The 24,801-nt window shown below is 48.6% G+C and overlaps 3 protein-coding genes and 2 non-coding genes across 6 annotated transcripts; 3 read left to right on the top strand and 2 right to left on the bottom strand.

Moving 5' to 3' along the window:
• Window positions 1-1,750: 1,750 nt before the first annotated feature.
• LOC118516896 (VID27-like protein) lies at window positions 1,751-7,534 on the top strand. 2 transcript variants are annotated; one of them, XM_036062741.1, is made up of 4 exons: window positions 1,751-2,203; window positions 5,021-5,803; window positions 6,415-6,591; window positions 6,879-7,534. In XM_036062741.1, the coding sequence occupies exons 1-4, from the start codon at window positions 1,805-1,807 to the stop codon at window positions 6,945-6,947; spliced, it is 1,428 nt and encodes a 475-aa protein (XP_035918634.1). In that variant the 5' UTR covers window positions 1,751-1,804; the 3' UTR covers window positions 6,948-7,534. The 2 variants fall into 2 exon arrangements, with proteins under 2 accessions (XP_035918634.1, XP_035918635.1); XM_036062742.1 differs by lacking the exon at window positions 6,415-6,591.
• Window positions 7,535-8,077: 543 nt separating this feature from the next.
• Trnastop-uca lies at window positions 8,078-8,164 on the top strand. The gene has a single exon. It is a non-coding gene; the product is annotated as a tRNA-Sec (tRNA).
• Window positions 8,165-8,268: 104 nt separating this feature from the next.
• Window positions 8,269-12,759, bottom strand: LOC118516897 (translocation protein SEC63 homolog). The gene is made up of 7 exons (XM_036062743.1): window positions 12,333-12,759; window positions 10,573-11,511; window positions 10,083-10,500; window positions 9,696-10,002; window positions 9,480-9,613; window positions 9,325-9,409; window positions 8,269-9,226 (listed from the first exon to the last, which is right to left on the bottom strand). The coding sequence occupies exons 1-7, from the start codon at window positions 12,454-12,456 to the stop codon at window positions 8,864-8,866; spliced, it is 2,370 nt and encodes a 789-aa protein (XP_035918636.1). The 5' UTR covers window positions 12,457-12,759; the 3' UTR covers window positions 8,269-8,863.
• Window positions 12,760-17,483: 4,724 nt separating this feature from the next.
• On the bottom strand, window positions 17,484-17,556 carry Trnav-uac. Its single transcript has one exon. It is a non-coding gene; the product is annotated as a tRNA-Val (tRNA).
• Window positions 17,557-18,991: 1,435 nt separating this feature from the next.
• On the top strand, window positions 18,992-24,783 carry LOC118516895 (mucin-5AC-like). Its single transcript, XM_036062740.1, has 3 exons — window positions 18,992-19,078; window positions 19,175-19,388; window positions 22,693-24,783. Exons 2-3 carry the CDS (start codon window positions 19,386-19,388, stop codon window positions 24,442-24,444), a joined length of 1,755 nt encoding a protein of 584 aa, XP_035918633.1. The 5' UTR covers window positions 18,992-19,078; window positions 19,175-19,385; the 3' UTR covers window positions 24,445-24,783.
• Window positions 24,784-24,801: the final 18 nt, after the last annotated feature.

The following is a 24,801-nucleotide window of genomic DNA, read 5'->3' as shown; positions in this document are numbered from 1 at the left end:
GGTGATGCAGCGATGCTTCCTTTTACATCTTTCCATCCCATGAGGCCAGGAACAGAGCCAACTGCGCCTCTTCCACAGCAAGAGACCAGACCCTCGAACCCGAGCAGGAAGAGGAAGAACACTCGTCGTGTAGCAATTACCAGCTGTGAGTGATGGGAAATGATTGAATGAAATGTAGCACTCGCGCGTTAGAAGAGACCTTAGAGGGGAGTCAGATGATATGCAAAAATAGCATTTCCTTGCGCTTGAAAGTTGCTCTTGGATGCGCAGAGAGAGAGAGAGAGGAACATATCGGTGGATGTTGGGGAAGCTGCTGCTGTGTAGGATTAATAGGTGAATGAAAATATTATGCTCATAAATCTGCACACATCGCCGCCGAGCTATGGTGGGAGGACTAGAAGCTTTCCGTTCGATGGAAGGTGGATCATGACGACGGTGTACGAGTGTGTACGTCTTCTTGGAGCGAGCATGAAGGATGCTGATCGTGTGGAAGATCAAGTCGATATCCATCTGGAGCCAATAAGTCGGATTTATTTATTTTCGCTCGTTCACTGTTTTTTTTTATGTCAAATTGGTTGGTTAATGGAGAAAAAACCCTCAGGAGGGAGGACTCTACAGGACATTCTCGAGGCAATAGTGTATGGGACCTTGTCAATAAATTTAACGGAATAGTTGGCCACAAATTTGAAAAAGCGTAACGTACTAACCGGTCAACCAGAGCAAGGCCATTCGGACGCACAGATGCGGTGAGACGCGAGTTTGGATGAGTATTAGAAGGAAAACGACGACCATTTTTTATTCAACAAAAACGTCCTGGCCGCAAAACGGCAAACTTGTTGTTTATACTAATTTTAGCACAAGAGCGCAACTGTTTCAGCTTTCCTTGGTAGTTTTCCCCCCATTACACAAGGCAACGCAAGCGATCGCCCTGACTGTGACACTTTGTGACCAGAAGCGATGAAATTACTGTCCATGTAAACAAAGACGATGGCGCTACGGTGGTCCCGTAAGAAGGAAGTTCAGTCCAATGTCCAGAATGAAGGAACGCGTCCGAGGACAACAGATTTATTGCTTCCAGACACGGAGGGTCGAGGATCTTTATTAACAGAAATTGAGCTTCTTCCCTTCTTTGTTGGCGATTTGTGGCAGCATTGCTTTAGAACAATAACATCTTTAAATAGCGTGGACTGCTCGAAGCGGAAATAGGTCCTGAACTCTTCTTCCTTAAAGTTCCTGGCTGGGTTTCATTCGCCTCTCTTGATTAATTGCGCGAATGTCCGTGAAAGAAGGCCGACGGATTTAAGCCGATCGGACATTCTGTGATGACACCTGAGACGACATGCACGTACAAGCGTGAAATATTAGTACATTGCGATTAGTAAGCTCGGTTGATCGAGAATGCTCACTGATGAAGCTTCTGCACTGCACTACCATCTGTGCTTACGACAGGACAAATGAGTGTGTTTAAGTTGATTGAGCAATGAAAAATACAAACAAACTCATCTGGCGGTCGGACGGGCACCTCGGGCAGAAGCAATTTTTAATGTCTGGTCTTCCTACCTAATGCGAGTGGAATGCTGATAGGTCTCCCAACGGGGGGTATATGGGAGGATATTAGTCAACACTAAGCATTGCTGGCGTGTTCTGATTTGGAAATATGTGTTGGATCCATTGGATCATCTCTGCATACCAAACATGTCTCGTTTGTTTGCTATGAATAAAAAGCATGTTTGATTAAACGATTTTCTTGTCGTCTCTATTTTCTGGTCCTTTGTAGGTGAAGAAGCGCCAGCAGCGGGTCACGATGATCATGGAAAGCAAGCACATAGAATACACCGTCATCGACATCACAGAGCCGGGCCAGGAAGCGGAAAAGGACTTTATGCAGACTAACGCCCAGCACAAAGGATGCACGATCAGTGATCCGAACCCGCGGCACGCCCTACCTCCGCAGCTGTTCAACGACACCGAGTACTGCGGTGACTACGACGACTTCGACATGGCCAACGAGGTGGACAATCTGGAGGTGTTCCTGAAGCTGGCGGCTCCGGCAGCGCCCGAGCCGGAGCATAAAAACGGCGACGACTCTGCACCACCTGCCACCGCCGCCGATGACGAGGACGAGAACAAAGAAAACAAGACTGAAGACAACGGTGCGGCCGGTGATGCGACCGGTGCGGAGACGACCGAGGGCGCGAACGAGGTTTGAGATAGTGGCGTGAGACAGTAACACACAGCTCCAAACAAACAAACAAACAAAACAAAAAAAAAAACACCCGCTGCAACCCATCCGTGCGGACCTTCTCCGTCAGGACAGAGAGTGCCGGATGATGGGTCGCAGAAAATCAAATTAAACAACACAGCAAACAAATCAACTACAGCAACAACGCACTAAAACAAAACACCCTTGCTGCCTATGTATTCCCGTTGTGCGTTTTTGTGTGTGTGTGTGTGTGTGTGTGTTTGGCCGTCTAACAATTTCGCGTTTGTTGTTGCTGCTGCTTCCCAATAGATATATTGCCGGCCCTTTTTGGTTAGATAGCTCAGAAAATGGTGCGATACCGATACGAAATGTGACAGAGCGCGTGCGAGAATATAGCGATACTGATGGGTTCGAGTGCTACTACTACTTCCAGCCTAGCAACTTCCATAACATTTATTTCCTGAAACTCTCTGCCGTAGTTGAAAAGGATAAGGTACATCACACAAGGAAAGAACCAGTAAAACACACACACCATGTCCCGTAACAACACTGCCCATAAAGTTCGGGACCTTCAGATGCAACATGCAGCCATCGAACAACAGCCCTATAGCCCGATATAGGTTGGCTCCTGCCACCTAATCCATGAAAACAGACACTCTTCCACTCTCTGTCTCTCTTACAATACGATTTAAGGGAGCGCCCCGGAAGCGACTACCCTCTTGCTTCTTCCGGGGAAGTAGTTTAACTTGATTTAACGTTTGATCGATTTTGCGTCCGGCTGTAATCGCATAAACTATACCCGGTGGGGGGGGAGGATCAACTCGCAAACGTTCCATTCTGTGCAACACGTGCTTTCTCGCTATGGTCAACCGGCGCGATTCCAAGAGGAACCGTTCGTTTTCGTTATCGGATTAGAATCCGTTGTTGAGAGTTCGTTTTCTGTGTCCCTGATACATTTGGGAAACCGTTATTTTTTTATCTTCACAGTGTCCAGTTGTTTAGGTATTGGCCATGTGCAAACATTTGTTTTGCAAAGTTGGACACTTTTCACCCCTTTTAACAATTTTTTTGGCCCATTCCATACAAGGCCGCTGGTGAATGATATTGGTAAAAAGCCTGCTTATGCAACCGGGAGGTGTCTTTTTACACCCTTATGGTCACGTACCGTCGTCTAGGTTGCAAACAAAAATTCGATGTGCACACACACACAGAGAAAGGTATTTTTTGCACTCACCGTCACCTCAAACCCGGTAACTGACGATGGATTATTTCGAAGACATGCTTAGAAGCGGTTAATGATGACAGCCCAAGAATTAAAAAAAGACCCAATAAGCCATTCCTACATTTTCCCCCGTTATAGCGAAAAAGAGAGCGAGAGAGAGAGGAGTAAAGGGAAAGTTAAATAGTACGCACGTCTTGAGAAGAACGTTTGTCTTTGCGTAATGTAGGTGATTTAGAATTTAGAAAACAAAAGGATTCAGCTGATAGCAAGTTTGTGTATCGTTCATACCTCAAAGTAGAGTGCAATTTTAGCCGTTTTCATTTACCACTTTGTTTGTTCTTGTGTTAGCTGAAGGGGGGTTTTTCCCCTCGTCTTTTGAATAATCGCAGATTTAATGAAAAGTGTATCGCTATTATGAATTGCATTCATTTCACTGTGGAGGATGAGCTTGATCGATGGGGAAATGTTTGAAATGAATCTTAAGGAAATTTTCCATGTGCGAAGAAAACATCTAAATTTATCTTAACTTTAAATGGTATCTATCGTATTTCTTTACCAGCATACATATTGCAGCAAGGTAATAAGGAAAAACGAAGCTTAGGGATAGGATGGAAAAGGAAGAGCATACAAACACAGCAAACGAAACGTATCACAACACAAAACCACCACAAGCAAGTAAAGACAACATCAAAAGTGCAGAATTAGCTAGCCCAAAAGAAGAAGCGATCAGTCGGATAGAATCCACGTGGATCGGGTTTTAAAAAGACGGAAACTTAGAGACAACGCTTCGTTTTCCATTAACGCGCCTTATGCACCCGTTTGTTTGCGCTTTGTACGCGCAATAATTCGATTACATTATCGGTTATCGGTAGTGCGAACAGTTATTACTACAGTTATTATACAGTAAACGAGGATACAATTTCAGGAAATAAAGCAAAACTCCCCAAAATCCAACAATCACAGAATGGCGCGCAGATTCCAGTAGAACTGTATGGCTGGCATGACCCGTTGCGAAAGATTTATACTATTTATAGCTTTAGCGAATAAAAGTAACGAAACTCGATACACCCGGGACCGTCGTTTCGCTGATGATTAACAATATGTTTAAGGCTTCTAATAACACATTGCATGCGCCTTCGTTTATTACCCATCTTATCATCGTGTGCGAAAAAAAAATCCGCTTCTAGCATTATATGTACGCAACACTTTGCGGATAAGGCGTATCAGATTTTGCGGACCATCTGTGACCATCGTTATCGCTTTGGATGCAGTTGCCTCGTCATCCAAGGCGAACAGTCTTATTTGTCGGTGACTAATCCTTTCGATGTAACGAAATCGATGCTTTAGGAGCTGTGCAGAGTGTTCGATGTCATCTAACGTAATTGGTTACATTACATTACCTTCCCATGTTCACACAATCAATAATCAATAACGTTTCATGTTGTTTCTTTATCGTGATTTTCTCCAACCACCTGAACACCTTTTACCTAATTGGGCCAAAATCATCCAAAAACACCACATCCATAAACCATCCATGAACATCCATCAACACAATGCAAAATTACACACGATTTCCATTGGCCAACCGGTAACAGACGGCGAATGGTCCTCCGGAAGAGGCCGGAGAAGAGCTGGAAGCGGAGAAAAAAGTCTCCGCTAAAGAAGACGAGACCGGCGATCTGTTGGAGGAACGACAAGAGAACGATGAGGCGAAAGATGAGGCTGAAGTGAAAGAGCCGGAAGTGACGATGGAACAGTCGAATGAAGAAACGCTTTCTCGAGAAGTGGATAATGCATCGAATCCAGCAGAGGACAAATCTGAGGCTGAATCAAAGTCTAGCGATGAAGATGAGCCCGCAAGTCAAGAAACCGTTCAAGTGAAGACAGATGAAGAACCTCTGCTACAACACGACGATGATCCTGAAGCATCGGAAGATGCAAAGGCTGACGGACGGGAAGAAACTGTAATGGAACACGATTTGAATGAAGCTCAAGAAGCTCGCACACACGAATCCCTTGAAGATCCCGATCACGAAACAGTGCAAGACACGACCACGAACGAGCAGGATGATGAGCTTAAGAAGGAGGAGATCTCCAAGAATGATGGAGAAATGCCCGCACAAGAAGACATTGAAGAACCGGCGATCAACGTCCTCACTACTGAGGTGAACCAATCTGCCCCAATAAGTAATCAGGAGCGAAAGGATCCAATCGAAGAGATGGAAGTGGAGCAGGACATTCAAGCGGATCCGGACGAATCGTCCTCGGACAGTGAAGAGAGCTCGGAAGCCAATAGCCAAATAGAAAACGCCGCGAAGGCAACCCCTGCTGGGAAGGAAGCATCGTCCTTGGAATCCCGATCCACCGGTGAAGTTGAGGTTTGACTGTGGATGTTGTTGTGATGCTCGGCAACAACTGCTCTTCAATGTTCCTTCGATGTTGTTTACTGCTGCAGTTCTCTATGCGTCTCTCTGCATCTTTTCTGGTGCCGCAATGTTTATTCGGTGGCCACATCTTTCTCAACTATCTATCTGTAAACAGTTCCAGCATTCCTTTCCAGCTTCGCCCATGTCTATGTTGATGTTTTAGATCATCTTTTCACACACTCTTCAACGGCCCCAATGCCGCTTCCCTGTTTCATTGTTAATCTAACCTCTCTTTTCACCTGAGTCACACGTTGCTTCTCTGCGCCGGGTCATTCAAGTGACCGGGTGAGCTTCCTTACTTCCTTAACGCAAGCCTTGGTGATCCCAGGTTCCCACAATTTGACGATCTTGCTATTTTCTTATTGCTTTTGGTTCGCTTACACACGCCGGCTTGTGTTTAATTTTAGCCTCTGATACTTAACTTTATCATTGTACTATCACGCGATGGGGGGGAGTGCGTGGTGCGTCTGTGTACCTTGTGTTTGTGTACAAATAATAAGACATGAGCGTGCCATGAACGTTTCATTCCGTATCACATAAAAATGGTGCGTGTGCTTTTGAAGGACCCGGTGGCAATGGAAGCGGATGCGGAGGAGGAAGAACTCCGACGTGCCTCCGCAGCACTGGCCGGCAAAAGTGAGGACGCCGTAGAGCAGATCGGGATGGATGAGGCGGAAGAAGAGGAGGAGGAGGAGGCAGACGAAGAGGACGACGACGGATTGGCGGAAGCTGCCAAAGAGGTCCGGAGTACTTCTGTTTAAAATCCTTTTATGCCTCGTAGTGGCGTTTTGATGGGCTTTTAGTGAAAGCGAAAGCGTTTTATTGAGAAGAAAGAATTCATGTCTGCTTAGTGCTTTTTTTTCGCATGTCCCTACAACACGCCACTAACTACAAAAAAAATGCCCCAGCTATTCTGTTGAGTGATGTCCTTAATCGCTAATCCCTCCGTGTACTGTGTTGTTGGACTCCAGGCCATACGATTCTTATCCGCATCTTCTTATCGTTTCCGCGGGGGCGATGGTTATAGGATGAAATCTCCAGCAAACTGGTTGATGCCGACGATCCCATGATGGCGGAACAGGAGCAGGAAGAATGAATCCAACTGGCGATCCGTTAAAGCAACAAGCAAACCATCTCATCAGTTTAGCTAAAACAAACCACCCAAAGTACTCACACCATCATCATCATCATCATCGGAGAACCATATCATCGTTCATCGACATCTTTACGCCAACGGGACATAACCTCACATCGAGTGCTACTGGCAACGCCTTCCTCATCACAAGTCCCCATGGACTGGAAGAGTAACCCTGCCCGCCGATTCATCGAGTGAGCAACCTCAAATCAATGGCTGCTTCGATAGGGATGCGAGCTTTCGTCTCCGTTCTGTAGCAACGCAATGGTGGTTGTTGATGGAGAAGGTCTACGCACGAGCGAGCGGGAGAGGGAGAGACAGCACGAAAACGAAATAGGAGGAGTGCTTGCGAGATCGCATTTAACTTTTAATCCCGTCCATCGTTGCAAGTGCGATGCGACGTCCCCGCCAGGAACATATTGTTGTGTGCCTCGTGCAGAAGGAACACAGTGTATCGACGTGTTGTTGTGCCTCACTATCTTCATAATTGCAAGGTGATCATTTGTTAAGGAAACTACGGTCAATAAATAAAAGTAAAAATGTGTGTACCCGTTGAGGTTGGCGTTTGGTGGAGTGATGACAGTGTTGTTGGTGCGTTGGTTGCCGTTGTGTGTGTAAGGTGAAATAAAATGGCTGAAAATTGGCATCCGATAAAGCATGGTTTGAATGGAAAGTGTGTGTTGGTCCTGGAATGTCCAAATCTTGCTCGCAAAAGCTTTCAGAATCATTTGCCTGTAAAGGCGTGTCCATGTGTTGCGTCCAATATGGCGCTAGTGACGGGCCTCCAACAGAAGATCTCTAGTACGCAGTTCGTAAAATTTGCAAGGCCTCTGTGAGGGTGGTCACGTTATGAAAATCAGCATTCTTAGCATTTCTGCAGTAGGCCAAGAGCACAGGCATCCATCGCTATGATTTGGTAAGGTAAGTCCACATTTCTTGTACACAAAACCGGTTGCCATGCGTCGATCGATTATAACTGCATTTTTAAAAATCACAGCAGAACCCCACAACAGTCGCACGTGCGTTGTGCATCGCTAGAAGCAAAACAGTTGCGCTCTGGTGTATATACCCTTCTGAGCGGCCGGCCGAATGCCCAGTCGAACTTCGGTGGTCCGGAGTGCAGACTTCAAATCTGTAGTCGATTAGCGTCGAAGTGGTTCGATTCCACCTACTGGGCGATTTTCTTCCTTTTTTTATAATATTTTATTTAATTTTCTCAAAACAAAAGAGAAAACAACTTTAAGCAGTATATTTCGCACAGTTTTGTATATTTTCTTCTTGCTATCTCTCTCTCTCTCTCTCTCTCTCTCTCTCTCTCTCTCTCTCTAATTATTCTACCCAAAGGGTGCCATTATTTCACCGTACCACATTATTCCACAGGAACACAAATATAAACAATCTTTTCCCATTTTCCTTTTGCAATATTGTATCCATTTCTGCCCTCGCACTCACTCACTCTCTAACTTGCCCACAATTCCTCGTTTTCTGCTTCCTCCACTTGCATCAGTCCACCTTCCCCCAGAGTAGTAGCAACGGAGCATACACTCGCTCCCGTTTTTGAAACTTTTAAGAGCTTCAGTTGTACAGGACAATATTTTGTAGTTTGGTAAAAACAAAGAACGGTTAGCAGTAGAAAATGGGGAGATGGGGAGAGGCACCTTAACTAACGTCACGTGTAAAGGAGTTGATGAATGTCGCGCGAGCTTTTTGACCCGTTTCCTGACGAGAACGAGAAAGTGTTACTACTACTGTCTCTCTGTGTCCTGTGTGTGTCTGTGTGTGTGTGTGTGTGTGTCCCTGTGTTCGTCTCAGTGTCCCTGCCACCCTTAACCAGACGAAGAAAGCAACGGAAAACTACCACGCCGCCGACCGCGCGCTCAGTCCGTTCGTTTTCGCGATTCCTCATCCTCGCCGTCCGATGAGTCGGTGGTGAATTCGCTATCGTTCGCCTGCATCTCGTTGTGGTCCGATTCCGACTCGCTAATGTCCCACTGCGGGTGTTCCGTCGGGATGGCGGCCGGATCCTTCACGTCCAGCTTCAGATCGAGCTGCTGGTCCATGCCGATGTACGAATCGGAACGGAGACACACGGTAAACACGTACATGCCGGCCCACTTCGGTGCGGTAAACTTCAGCTGAACCTCTTCGCGATGGATCAGATTCGTCACGTGGTACGGCACGGTTAGGAGCGTGTGTGACTTCCGGTCACAGATGTACGTCCACCAGTATTCATGCTTTTCCTGCAAGGTCAAGGATAATACCGCATTCAGCAACTCTTTAATGAGGAAGCGAAAATCCACGCTCTCTCTCTCTCTCTCTCTCTCTCTCTCTCTCTTACCTCAGGAAACAGTGGACAGTGAACGGGATGGGACACCTTCGATCGACCTTCCAGCTTTTCTCGTTTGTTTATCTTCTGCTGGAACCTAAAGGAAAGAAAAAGCCCCGAGTTCGTTACAATCTACCGATAAGTCGTTGTTGACCGCCAATGCTTACTTTTCCCACTCGTCATCATCGTCCGCTGGTGCCTCGCTGGCATCATTGTCGCTTTCCGCGCCACTGTCTCCGTCCGCAGAATCGTCCTCCTCACCGCCGCCGCCTGCTGATTTCTTCTCACCACTCTTACCAGACTGTTGGAAAAACAGATCGTGTTGAAGCGATTTAGAGTTTCGTGTTTGGCCGCATGCCTGATGGTTGTGTGCCGAAACCTACCTTTGTCTTCTCACCCGTGGCCGTGGCCTGTGGGGTCGTTGAATCGGCAGATGCTGCAGTTGCCGCAGCCGCTGCCGCCGCCGCAGCAGCAGCCGCACTAGCCGCCGCAGCCGCCGCGGCCGCTGCTGCCAGCTTCCGGTTGTGTGGTTTAGCACCGGCCGCCTTAGCTTTGCCCTTGTGTCCCTTGGCGGATTTTGGTTGCCAGCCGGGCGGTTTTTTCACCTTCACATCCTGCTTCTGATCGTCGGTCGCTTCCAGTTCACCGTCCGCGTCGCCATCGCCGGTGTCTCCGTTTTCGGTGCTTTCCCTGCAAGTTAAAGGTGAAAAGAGATTAGCTAAAAAGTCGGCTCGTATTACTTCCATCGCACAGTTGGAGGAGGTACGTACGTAATTCCTTGCTTTTCCTTTGCGGTTGTGTCACCAAACAATTCCGACATGCTGCGTCGCACCAGCTCCACCGTCACCGTGACGATCGCACCGGCCGTTACCACGTTAGAGTTCTCATCATCCACCACCTCGCACTTGATGCTGAAATCAATGAGCGGAAGATGGCCGAGCACCTTCACCGCGTTGCTGTACTGTTCGTCGTTCAGACTGCGCAGGGCGGATCGTCGCTGTTCCGGCTTCAGCTGGGCCAACTGTTGCAGATTGCGCGTGTTGAATCGACGGGCCAGGTGGGCGCGCAGTTCCTTCGTCATGTGGGGTAGCTGCATCAGCGGGTGTTCCGATTCGCGCAGACCCTGGATAACCATCGGCGACAGCTTCATACAGTTTTCGATCGTTTCAATCGCCGGAAGACGCTGAACTGGAATGGACAATAAACGAGAAAATTAATCCCAACAGTACTGAGAAGCTTGTCGCGTCACAAAAAGCTTACTCTTTCTCGCATAAGCCAACATAATCAGATGGCTGACACAGCTCACCATCTCCTGGATCAGATAGGGACACTTGCGTACGATCAGCTGACGATCAATCTCCAACGTGGCCGGATTCAGCGCGATCCGTGACAGATGCGCGTGCAAAATCGCACGTGCCTTCAGCGAGTAGCTCCTCGCAAACGGCAATTCCTTGCATTTCTCGTTCAAATAAGGCAGCTCACGAATCAGCGCCGGAACCTCCACATTGTCCGACGGCCGCTCGATCACCTGATTGTTGTGACGCTTCTCAAACTCAAAACTAGCCGCCAGTATCATGATCACGCGCTTCACCGCCATGTGGGGCGTTTTGTGGAAAAAGTACCAGTACATGTTCGTCGTATCCAGCAGCACCTTATCGCCACTGTAACGGATCGACCGGTACCACCAAGTGCCGACGACGATCGGCAACGCCACCATAAACACTAGCGCATACAATCCAAGCACCCATACCGAGTTTTCCTTCTCAACGATCCAAGAAGGCAGCGCAATGCCGAACGACGTCGCACCAGGACCGTCCGGGTTGCCGTACTTTTCCCAGTTCTTCCGTGCCTCATCGTCCGTCAACGCTTGGTACGCTTTCGTAAGCTTCATGAACGCTTTCTCGTCACCCGTTTCCTTGTCCGGATGCAGAATGACGGAGAGCGTTCGGTACGCTTTCTTTATGTCCTTCTGGGACGAACCGAGCGGGACGCCCAGAATCTCGTACGGATCAAAGTTGGACATTTCGTAATCGAACTGGGACACCTTGTAGGTGAGGAAGGCGAGCAGCAACCAGCCGGCCACGATCGACAGCTTCACCAGCAGCTCCTTGGTGCCCTTGTACGGGTCGGAATGTTCCATGGTGACTCGTTTCCGCACGCATCCTTCGCAGTAACAATTTTCCTCCTTTGTGGTGGGATCTACGGAACGGAAAGTGAGGTAAGGCGCGTTTATTTGCTGTGTTCCGGATAAATAAATGATAAGAAGCTGGAAGTGCCGTGCTAGCGGAACTGAGCACGAGCTGCTGCAATTTACTGCGACATGTTTAAGTTTGTCGCACTGGCTCAAACCAGCGTGACATTATTAAACGGTGCAACGATTGTGTTTGCTATCGTGGTGAACCACACTGGCAAAGAACCCGGGGGGGAACCCACGTAAGCATCTAGAAGAGTAGGCTTTGATGTCGCTATGGTAAATTAAACCATGTGCGCGGTGGTTCAAATCCAAGTAAGAGGCTTGAAGAACACTACGAAAAGCATTAATTTTCGAATGATTTTGTGCTGAGTGTTTACACAAATGTTTCGCTCAAGGTTCTTCTTCGCTTCTCGTCATCGACGATCGAGGAAGCCGCCGAGGAGAGATTTCCCTATTGCACGTAAAGTTGCCATTAGAGAAAGTGGGTGCTGTACGGGCGCCGTGCCATCAACATTCTTGTCCTTCTTCCCTTACCTCGCCAGACACGTCTTGTGCCGTGCCCGACTAGGGGAGAGTGGGCGAGAGACACAGGGAGAAAGCAACAGCAAACGGAGTGCTCAAGCGGAAAGGAAAAGAAAAGAAAACAAGTCAAGTAACTGTACTTCGCGTTGGCCCGGTTTTTTGACAGCTCACCAAAACCCGACGACGTGTAGGCTCGCCGTGCTGCTGCCAACACGCACGCACGCACTCACAATGCCGTCAATGCAATCAACAGATTGGATCCGGGGAAAATCTTCTCCCCGGAACACGGCGGTCCGTTTCTTACCTTCCTTTTTCTTCCGTGGCCAAAAGTAGAACGTGGTCGGCACCAGGATCAGTGCCAGAAACGAGAGTATAAAGTAGAAGAAGGTTCCACCACTCTCGTCGTACTGAAATTTCTGCCCGCCCATCGCTGGGCCGTGTTTTGTGGTTCGGCTAGGCTTTTGTCGGGGCCGAGGCTACTTTCCGCACGTTGCGAACGAGCTAGGAACGGGTTTAAAGGCACACTGCACTGGTTGTCCGTCGGTATCGCAGTTGATTCACTCGTTTAACAATCCCGTGGAAATATTCCATTGAACGGTGTGCCTGGATGCCGATCACTTGTATTTGGGTTTCAGGTGTATGCGCACGCCAAAGAAGAAAACCTCGACCACAATCACAAAAACCTACCAACACCACGTACGTGAATGCCGTGAATGGTGACAGCAGCGCAGGTGATGTCAGACGGCGATTGTTCTGCGCCGCCATCTTGATTGGGGTTTGTTGTGTTGAGACGTGGATGGAGCGATAAATGCTGCGGAATATATCATTTCACAATATGGGATTTTACTTTTAGTGCTATGTTTTTTATTATAATACAAGTTTCAAAGGTTCATTAATTATGATCGATGTAAAAATAAAATTAATTGTTCTTTTATAGCAACTCTGTAAACGTCAAAGCGACCTTTATGGCAGAACCTCCTTTATAGCGATCCGCTTCGTGTCAAATCGCTATTTACAATAAAAACTCGTTATTTTTGAATGTACAATTTTTGAATTAAAATCCCAAATTATTTATGTATACTGCTTTACTTGCTGCCTTTCATTTTTATTGGTCTGTCTAAGACTCCGAATGGCTATAAATAGGAATTAAGGAAGTAACATGTATTGAACAACGGACTTTTGTTAAATTGGATGTTCTACGAACAAAACACGTGTCTCAACCATTTATAAGAATCGGTTTTTGTCGATTAAATTTTATAATTATACTTAGTCAAAATTAATCTCAAATTATCCCTCATCTCGCTATGAAAGAAATATCACGATTAGCTGCATACTGTTATATCAATGATCTAACTGCCATCGACATGTTCAAAGTCTGCCACGTTTTCATGAAGCTTTATCACGTGGTTATCATTCGGATGTTTGATTATGTGTTTTTATCGCTACGGCTTATTCAATCCATCGTTTGTCTAGTTTAACACTGATGGTGGATTATTGATTGGAAAGTTTGAACGTCTAAATTTAACATACTCTGCACGAGACATGCTGTACACAAGGAACGTACAGCTCCTACACGAGGTGTGGCTCCATAGCTATAGAACCAACAACCACCGAAGTTAATGCTAACAACAACAAAAAAACCCCACTGTGAAGGAGATGGGTTCAGCCTACCCCGAAGGGTCATTGCTAATTTATTGCTTCGGTACATTGGTACATCGGGGTAAATAGCACTTTGGACACCGATCGCGACGGACCGATCCACAAACAAACATTCCAGACGCATTAATTTCGACTGAACGCCTTCTGCACCCAATGAACTTGAATTACGTAAAATAATAGAAGCGCTTGTCCGGTGTACATTTTGTCCTAATAATGATAGATCTAGCGATCTGTCGGGGGGGGTGTCCCGATGCCATGGGAGAGACTTTTGTGCTCGTTCGTTTCCCACCTGTGCGCCAAAGGACTCCGGTAAGCTATTTCCGACGCAACGTTTCCCTTCAAACGATTCGGCCCGCTTCGGCCATCGGTTCCAATATGTTACATTTTAAAAATATGGCTCATTAGCATAGTGCGCAATTTTCGCTTCACTTCGGTGGAATCTTCTTCGTCTTCTGTGACACCGGTCCCCGAATCCGATGATATAATCTCATCTATCCGTACCGCGCTAGAGTCCATTGTCCGGCCGGCACACGTTTGGGGAACGGCGTTTTTGGGCGTACCGGCGGCGTTCCTGGTCGTGCTTTTTCCACCGTCGTGTGGGATGATTACTATTCATCTTATGCTAAAAAAGTTATGCTGCTTGCGCTCCTCGCCGGGGCAGCATGCGAAAAAACTGCAACGGAACGGCGGGACATACGCGGCCACACGGTTACGTGTCCGTCCGTCGATGGACTTCCCGATCGTGAGCCGACTAACCTCTCGAATGCGTTTTAGATGGACCACCCCGTCAGCTTGGAACGTGGGGTAGTTTATGGCCTAGCCACGGCGGAAAATGCGTTCATGCGTCGTCTAGTGATGGCCTTTTCGGTGTGACGTGACAGACGTTGTCGGCAGGCTCTCTCGCGCTCACTCGCTGTCTCCGAAACGGTCGGTACGTGTCCCATTTTTGTGCGCCTTACAAAATGAGTATCGATATCGGGCGAAGGGCTCCCATCAAGTATGGCGCGTATCCTCATCGTGCGCCGATGAGCAGCGCATCTTCAAGCATAAGGTCATCGAGCGGTATCGAGTGCGGTGGATATTGAGCCGTAACTAGGACCGCAGGGCTCGTACATTGTGACAGCACGCGCCCTCGTACATCAGCAGTGAGCAATAATTGCTTTGTTTGCTCTCGCAAGGGCCTGCCCGCTGCTCCAAGCTGATGTCCCTCTGGCCGATCGCTGAAAACGGGGACGACCTTAAGGGAGATACTTGCGGGTCCAGTCACCTGAAGCGCACTGGAGTCAAGTTTAATGACATTATTATGCTACAAGGCGCTAGAATTATGCACTTGAGCAGTATACCCAATTCGTCGGGGTGTTAAATTCTCACGCAAGAAACACTTCACCTTATTGACATTTAATTGCTCCACTCGCTGGAATTGGACGCTCCTGTCAAGAGCTGTGTAATGAGCGACAAACTTACCGCTGATCAATACGGTTCATTGAGCAACATCATTCAGACAGATTTACCTTTCTGCCGAGGAGTGAAAGGTACACCCAGGTGGTACGCGAAATCCTCCTGCAAAAGGTGATGTTACCTCTACTTCACACAAAAGGATGCCGATAAGCGGGCTATTCCGCTACAGATAGCACAGAGGTGTAGACCTACATTCGTCCGTACGTCCATGCATCGAGCAGAGGCTAATTATGCACGAAACGGGACGGCGAAGTCACAGACTCGGGTTCGTTACGCGATGCAAGGATTTTGGTGGTGGTGGTTGGTGACCTACCGCGGCCCGGAGCGCATCTGCCTCCGAAAGAGAGAAGTCAAACAGCGAAATTTCCATAAAAGTGTTTGGATGTTTCGATGTTACAAGTGGAGCGAAACAAACACGCCAGTGTCGCGCTTGCTTTCCGACATTCGAGAGGTGTGAGTTTGCCCTTGGCGGATGCTTATTGGGACGATAAAACTGTCACCCTTAAAGGGATTGAAGCTGGGCCGTTTTCCGATCGGCCGGGTTACCTTGTGCACTGCTGGTTCAACTTTCCACTCTGCTAGCGGTCAGGGCTAATGCGGGCTCGGATGTTGGTTTGGTTGTTCTGTGGGAGGATGTGATCCTACACGTAAACCAATCTCACCAAAGTGAAGGGCAAGGGTTTTCTCTTGTCGGTGACATCGCACCCTAGAGTGAGCTGATTGACTCATTATCGGAAGCAGATGAAGCGGCTTGACGGGGTGATGTTTAAGGCATCCTGGTATTTGGATGGTGCGATCGTTGATGATCATGGGAAGCGAATGAGTGAATGATGGTGTTCATGAGCTCAGCAAAGGTGCCAGATGTCATGGCGGATGTGTAGGTGTTCGGTCCAATTACTCCAAGACGCTAGAATAATGCATCGCGATGATGCGTTTGATTAGATTAGAACGTTGATTGGCTGACGAATGGCGCACATCGCAGGAATGTGTCATCGAATGTGTTGATTTAATTAAAATATCCCAGATAAACGGTTCTCACACCAGCAACCAGGATCTCCTCCAGGTGCCAAAAGCGTCACAAAGCGCGGCAAAGTATTATGACGATCAGTATGTAATAGGCGGCTGTCACGATCGTCCATTCGAATGATCCTCGTTCCAATTACTGTGAACAATTCAATCGATCAGCATTCGCCTGTCCGCACACGGCACACGGGGTGTGAAAAGTATGATTTGTATGTCACTCCTAAGTGAATGAAACAAAAGCGAGCGAAAACGCATTAAAACACATTCATCGTGCCTTCGACTTCACTAACAAAAAAATAAAAGGCAGCTCCGTCAACCGATCGTGGTGAAGCATAAGGGTTGCCTCCTTACCCTGCCCGGCTCGCTCACCGTGGCCATCAAAAGACCATCGGACTCCTTGTTTTAATGGGCACCGTAAATCATCGGATCGGAGGAGACGTTAAAGGATTCCGATGATACAACAGCGGTGCCGAGACCTGCCGAGGTCTTCCGACGAACGGAACCATACCGAGCGTGGCACGTGTGTGTGTGTGACTTTGTCGCCATCGTTGCATAATCTGTGTGCATAAGGAAGGTAGGTGATGCATACCAGAACCTTAACTATACGGCACGATCGCGCACGGATCGATCACAACAGTGTGGAATATGAACCGAGCAGGACACCGCGCCTGAAATGAGGTTGAAGACATATTTGCATGCGTACGAGAAGCATTAAAGTGTGTTGTCAAAATCAAAGGGAAAGCGTTTTCTCCCGAGGCAAGACGAGGGCGTTGTGTGGACACCATGTCCTGAAATCGTAAAGGTTATGGGATGAAGATAAACCGCGTCGAGGCAGGAAGCGTTTCGTTGAGCTTCTCGTAACACGCTGGCCCGGTTCGTTGCAGTAGGCATCGTGAAATGTTTATTTTCTTATGACATCAATCCATTCCCACTTAAGCGCAAATACATTTTCTGTTTATTTTCCAAGCCACCCATTAGCCTAATTCTATTGAGACGAAGGTCAATTGCATACAGAGTTCTTCACCACATTATTCTTGCCTTTAATCGACCAGAATCCACGTCACGCGTGACATTTAAACTGGACGAGGAAGCTGACGCTATTATGAAGACTAATATTGATACGTTTTTGGGTGTGGATTGTTTTAAAGATGGTGGCTGAGTGGAGTAGCATCCGGCGATTTACTTAATTGGTGATGAGCAATAAAAATATGCTATAATTGATTATGGCATATAAACGGAGGGTACTGCTTATAGTAGTGCGAGCGATGAGGATCGTGATGGTGACTAATAATTTAGATTAAAAAAAGTCTCTCTTTGGTTCCATCCAGGATCGAACTGGAGACCTTCTGCGTGTAAAGCAGACGTGATAACCGCTACACTATGGAACCGTGCTGTGGCAAACGGCTCAAAAACGAAATCGCATAGCCTAACCTGTCTCGATGTCCATTGTTGAGCATTTTTAATTCTTTGTTGCAGTTTTAGCGATTTTAACAAGCACCAGCAACTGTTGATTTAGTCACACTTGGGTTGCAAAAAAAAAGCAATATCTCGGAATGTCTACCAATCATAATCAACCATCCCGTAGAAGAAGAACCGTCCCGGGTTGTCACCATAAGTCCCCCTAAGTCGAGGTTGGCTTGTATCATAAAATCTGCCACCGATGCGTGCTGATGAATGGAAAAGCTCCACGACAACACCCCGACCGAGCCGAGTCTTTTGAGGCACGATTAGCTTTTCCCAACCGTAACTCGCTCCGCACGAAGAGTACAGAAACAGCTAGCACAAGCTTTCGGGGGTCTGTGCCGTTTTGCGGCCAGTTATCACTTGCGGTTTGGCGCATCGTCGCCTGCCATCTTCTTCCTGGTTCGGGTCCAACCGGGTCTCCAGGTCCTGGTGGAATGCAGGCGCGCAATGTTTGTTTATGGGAACGCCACGCTACGGGACAGAGGGCGTGCGGGCAGGACAAGTCCCCCGTACATTCATGCATGTGTCGCCGAAGCGCCACCGTCAAATGTTAAGGTTTGACATTTTGCTGCAACTCAATACGGGGCTCTCTCGGACGACCAGGAGTGGCCATCGCGCTGCACGAACTGATTGTGGAAATGAATTGGCGAAGCACGGGCGATGTGTTGTCGGTGGAACGATAATTGCCCTCTGTTATCTCCTAATAGATTAAGTCTGGAGTCTGAGTGCCTCGTTAAAGATCCTCCCCGTTGAAAACAACTCCAAAACAGCTTTTGAAGATCTACATTGATTGATCCTCGGACACATGTTGTGAGCAAACAATATCGTAATCTCGATCGCTTTGCGGAGAGCTGCTATCGGTTGAAAGCTGATTTTGCTGAGGTCCCAGTGCAGTGCCAAACTCCACTGGCACGCAGCCAATATACCAAAACGTAGACAACTCTCTGTCTCCTTCTCTCTCACTCTCTCTCTCCTTCTCTTCAGCAGCAGCTCCAGTGTGTTACAGCGGCAGCTCGAGCTCGAGGTCCTCCCTCCAAAGTTTTATCGCGCCCTGCCGGAGCTGCCGGCCGTAGTCGGGCCGTATTCCGCTCGGGTTTCGGGCTCTCCACTGTGCAGCAGAACAACTGCCCCAGCGATGCGCGTGGCTCCTCTCCCCTCCGCCGGCTAGTCTCCCGCGCGAGTCGAGGGCGTCTAAAGGGGCATCTCATTTTCGGCAGGAGAATGCGCCAGTACAATTTCCCTTCCATCTGCGGGGGGTAGCTAGGGCGGTGCGCGATCGGGGGTAGCTTTTTCGGTAGTAGTAGCGTGGGGGGGGTGGTCGGCAGCGCGAAGCTCATATAAAGCTAGTCGATTGATGAGTCCTGCGCTTCATTCGTGCTACTCGCGCCGTGCGAACCGTCAGATCAGCTACGGGCTCTTTTACGAACGATCCTGTCACGGCAGCAGGTTAGGGATTCATTCTGCCGATTCCCCGTTGGGATTGAGATCAAGTGTGTCTGATAATTGATTTCTTTTATTCTATTTTCTGTTCTCCCTGTATAGAGTCGACAGTTGAAAGGGTGCTCGTGATCAGTGCTGGTGAATGGTGTTAAGGTTGTGCAAGTGATCAGTGAACCAGAATTTGGTTGTGATAGTGTTCTGGGGACACATTTGGGGTGGAAGTAACTTGAAAAACCCTAGGACTTTGTGATAGATCACCTAACGATCGCCACACCAGAACCCAGTCGTCTACAGAAACCAACGTGATAAAAACATGGTGAGTGTTCGTCCAGAGTTCCAGGAAGTTATCTTCGGAATTGTCGTTTGTCGGAAATACGAGAAGTCTCGAAGAAAGATTTCTCGGGGTTGTGTGCTGCATTCCAGAGATCCACCAACATATTTCATCTCTCCTTGAAGACCCCGAGGTAGACGAGAAAGTAAAAGATCAGCTTTGGCAGTTTGCAAAGATCGCAACCACCACCGGGGCGAAAGTGCAGGCAGGCGAATGCTTATTCACAAACAAAAGTCCATGGCGATCGTTTGCGCATTCGGCGATTCGCCCGTTATGCAATGTCTCTGCAAAGTCTTCCTCCCCGGGGAAGAAGGTAGTCGGCAGGCTCGGCAGGAAGGACCGATCACCCGAGACCTTTTCACTCGACGATTGTTCTGCTGCTCGGGTACGATCGATCATCGAGAGCATGAATCTTCCCGTGTGTAATCGATACGTACCTCTTTTAATCCACACACAAAAAAGAAGTAGTCTCGAAACGTTTTACACGCCGCCGTTTGGTAATGATGATTATGTGATGGTGGTGATGAGAGCGAAAGAAAGATCTGACCCGTTTCGGAGGCACATGGGACGTAGCAGCGCATCCATCCATCTTGGGACGCTTCTTAGACTTCGGGGCTTAGAAATGCAGGCGCAGACCAGAGTCAGTGAAAGGGAAAAACTGTGACGCCCTAGATGGCGGGCCGATCGGGAGAAGGTGAAGCTAATGTGCGTGAATGACCGTTTTTGGTCCACGGAGAGCATTGTATGGAGGCTGTGAGGTACTGTTTTGTTTCGGGCCATTGCCGGGAAACGAATTTTCCCATTAGAGACCACAAGCGAAAGGTCTCTCGTTGTGCCTCCTTCCTCGAACCGACGGTCCCGTCGACACCTTCTACTCCTCCGGGGAGGTGATCGGACACACTCGCGCCCCACAGATTTCTTCTTGTGCGTTATTTTATGGATCTATTCTTCTGACATCCCCTATTTTTTTGTGGCTGTGCGACTCGGATACTTACCGTGGATGGATGGATGGATGGGTTAGGAAATGCAATCGAAACCGTGCGCACGAGCACGAATGTCGAGCCACAATTTGTATCATTGTTCTGTCGATTAGGCGGGCGTGATGATAGTTTAGGCCGCTCGGGAGGCAATAAGAAAGTTACATAAATCAAACCTAAGATATTCGCATGAAGATAGCCGGACGGGTTCCGAATAAAGGGTAGACTAGAGCTCCATCTAATTGGATGCATTTTATTTGATTGCGTTCATGTTGCGGGAGTTTAGGAACGTCACCCGATCGGGGACACCTGATTTAGATGCTGGAATCGTACCTGCAATAGATGAAGAAATATGATCTAAACACGTTACGATATAAAGATATTAATCGATCGTGATCATACGCTGGTGCAATATTGCCTAACCTTGAGAAGGCGTAATCATGGTCGGGTTTACATTTTTAAGCCAAAGTTCAACCGTTCATTAGCCGAGATAATGAACATCGAGCATCTCAATTTTCGAGAGGGGAAAAATGGGGCCCATTCTGCCCAACCGAAAATACGCGACGCTGAGGTAATTAAATCATGTTAGCCATTAATATTGCTCTGGTGCTGCTTTTTGCTGCTGCTGCTGCTGCTGCTGCTGATGTTGTGTATCGTGGTAATGACATTATTAGTTTGAACCGTTCACAACGATCCACCATGATCGGTGTTAGACAAGGCTGCGGGTAACGCCGTGCTGCACAACATCTGGAACATCTTTTACCGCATCTCCACGAATGACATTCTGTTCCGTTACGTTTTAATTTATTTCGCGCGTAAGGAAATCGATGCCAAAATTTGACCGACTTTGCCAAATGGCAGTCCAAATTAGTGACGATGACAGTACGGAAAGGTCAGCCTTTATATCACCAAACTAATAAACTGCCCCGCTAAACTGTTACGGGAGCGCGCCCGATCTTGGTCAGGGCGAGTGAGCGGCGGATCTTCCCGTACTTTAGCGTGATCGAGATTGATCAGCCGAATCCGGGCAAATGCACTAAACGCACATCCTCCAATGTCGCCGGTAACAGCTTAGCACATGGGCACGCGATCACCATTCAAATATCCGGTGAAGTGTCCGCCGTGTTTTGTTGCCGTTTTGGCCCATCTCCATGGCATTACACAATGGCCTCCCGGCTGAGGGGTTGGAAAGGAAGCTCATCTCCGATCGGATCGGATCGTTCGGATGCAGCAAAAAGGTGGCAAAACCGTTTTAGAAACCTACTTTTCCTATTCATCCATTGCGGTTGGGTTTTACTTTCGCGCGCTTCGGTGACTGGAGGATGCTAATTCACATATCGGTCAATCGGACACTCACACTGCGAGGCAGTCAGTGAGTCAGTCAGTCAGTCAGTCAGTCAAGTGAAGATCCCACTGGCAGATGTCATTGAACGTTTTGGGGGGGACATTTTTTGCTACAAGCCTACGGGTACTTCAGCAATGCCTGTGGGAGAGAGAAAGAGAGAGAGAGAGTCATGATCTTCGTCATAAGTGTCTTCTGTTTAAGATGCTGGTTGTCTATCACGATGGTTTTAAGATTGGAAGAGCGGTGGCGTCAGATAGCAGTGGTTGGTGGATTTAATTCGATTTACTACCTCCGCGGTCCTCTGCTGCCACCTGCAGTATCACAGGATCTTTATTGTGTGGGAAAGAGACGGGCGCGAATGCTCATCCCGAAGATGCTACTATCCGCTTAAGACGGTAACGATCGGGAACGGAGCAAGGATTTGGATGTTGGCAAAAAAATTGTCGCCCCCCCTCTCTCTCTCTCTCGCTCTCGATAGGTGTCGGTGCCGAACGGATGGTTTGGTGTCCCGGTTTGTTTGTCTTTTGCATAATGCCATGTTGTGACTGAGTTCGTACTGTGTGTACTGCCGTCTGGTGGGCTGCCGGTGCTGGACGAGAGATTGAAGATGAGTTTGTTAATTGTGGTGAAAGGCATCCACATGTTAAAAATAAAACATCAGGTTGGATTTAGTTTATTGGAGATGGGGGTAATCCTCTGCCCAACCGATGCCGTACGTACGCCGCCGGTTCATCGATAGCAAAAGTGGGTGAACTGAAGTGGTGAGGTTGGCCTCTTGCACAATGCGACAACCTGCACAATGTGAGATTGTGCTTAAATCTAAGCCTCCCCACGCCGATGTCACAAGACAAATTGGTGTTTTGGAGCGGGTTTTAACGAACTTGTTGATAGCTTCTTTCGTCGGTGATCGTGTTTAACAGCAATTTGGCTCTGTTCTATTTCTATTGTTCTATGTTCTATTTTCTAGATGTGGAAACTTCTCATACTTGCCGGCTGTCTGGTGACCAGCGGCCTTGCCCGGCCGGACGTATCGCATCTGCTGAAGAAGACTGCCGACAAGCAGAAGCGTCAAAGTTTCATCGGTACCTCGGTGTCGGTTAATGGGAACGGTGCAGTTGCGACCGAAATTAAGACGGGTGATGCAGCAAATATCGAGGCCTTGCTACCGCAGATCAGTTTGTTCCCGCTGCCGGACAATCAACCGTCGCCGTTCCGCCGGTTGGAGGACCGCTCCGGGTATGACTACCAAAAGCCCGACTTTCCGCTCGATGTCCATCCGGACTCGAATCTAGTCAGCCCGGTGTCGACACAGGCACCGGAGTATCTGCCCCCGGAGGATGGTGAAGAGTCGTCAAACGTTGATAAAGTGGCACCGCCAAGTTCTCCGTCGACTACGACCAGCACCACCACAACAACTACGACAACGACCACAACTACGCAAGCTCCACCCACCACCACGACCACTACCACTCCAGCACCATCCACTTATGGGATTTCCTCGACTCAGCAAGAATTCGACAACGACGACGGCTACGGCTACAAGAAACCCGAGGTGATGCTTCCGACCAACATAAACGAAGTGATCGGGCAACCAAGCGACATTAATCAGCTCGCCACGACCACCGTCCCGACGACGACGACAACCGCAAAGAACTCGCTGGAATATCTTCCCCCGAAACCGCTCCCGGAGCTGGTAGTGCCGAAGGAACCGAGCACGCCATCCACGACCACACAGCAACCTCAAACCTCTACCACGTTCCAGCTGCCGACGGAAACTCCAGCTCCCTATCCGAAGCTGCCGGAAGCGTCAGTGTATCCCGATGCATCGGGCACAGTCTCCAGCGTTGTGACGCAACAAACCTCAACTGAGCTCGCTTCCACCTCAGCCCCGGAGTACCTGCCACCAGACAGCGATGCCAACGGTTTCCCGATCATCGTACGCAGTGGATTCGAGTCGGATGATTCGACGACCACGGGAAGCACCACCGGTAGCAGCAGTAGCGGCACGACCATCGTTCCAGCACAGTCTCCAGAACCCACGACGACACTTGCGCCCTCTGTCCCGGAAGCGGACAGTCTGGTGCAACAAGAGCAAGACGAACAGCAGACGACGGAAGGACAGCAAACGACCACCACGGCCAGCGTCGCGACAGGAGAACCGGCCGACGACGCCTCGTCCGTGATTGCACTCATTAATCAGATGCAGGAAACGAGCCAAGTGGCGAGCCATGCCGATTTTGTGCCGGAACTCCGCATTAACGATGAACCTTCGACTACGATCGGCACGAGTGAGGCAACGACGACATCTGCCGCTGTCACCACAACCGCAGCCTCATCGCTAGCCACAACGGATCTCCCTGCGGCGACGGAGCAAACGGAACCAGAGCAACCGGAGGCACGGCTAGGGGCGGACGAACCTACTGGGCCATCGCTGCTAGATCTGCTCACTCCAACGACGACCACTGGAGCCGTGGTCACACAGAACGATACGATCACCACGTACCGCCCGGCGACTTCTTCCAGCGAAACGACGACCCTGGTCGCCGAATCGAGCGCCGACGAGACAGAGATCCAGTCCAGGATAGCTGACCCGAACGACGATGGCTACAACTACGAGGCACCGGAAAATGGACTCACCGTACCGTCCTCGGTCGTCCCGTCGCATACGCTCGATGCCGATGGCTATCATTATAAGGTTCCGGCCGTGCCGTTCCCGTAAGAAGAAGAAGGACGAGGTAAACGGGAGAAAGGGTACCAGCCCAAGTACCAGAAGAAGCAGTAGTAGTAGTAGTAGAAGTAGTAATAGTGCGAGAGAGGAGAGCAAGAGAGAGCGAAAGAGAGCGAGAGAGCAGCAGCAGACACATTGAGACATCTTCCTAACGACGCCATAATGACGTTTTTATTCGGCGGTTTAAAACGTTTTTAAACGACGAAGCTGTTCCCCCCCCACTTCCAACCATTTTGCCTTCCCCGCGTTCCATTCTTCTTTCCCTCGATTAGCGTGGCTATTTATTGCAATAGTGTGTATTAAATAAAATCAAAACCCCATTTTAATGAATATGTACCAGTTTTCTCA

This window comes from Anopheles stephensi, unplaced genomic scaffold (genome assembly GCF_013141755.1).
Source record: "Anopheles stephensi strain Indian unplaced genomic scaffold, UCI_ANSTEP_V1.0 ucontig41, whole genome shotgun sequence".
Classification (NCBI taxonomy): Eukaryota; Metazoa; Arthropoda; class Insecta; order Diptera; family Culicidae; genus Anopheles; species Anopheles stephensi.
Note: the sequence above shows the minus strand (reverse complement) of the source record. Positions and strands in the feature narration are given on the sequence as shown.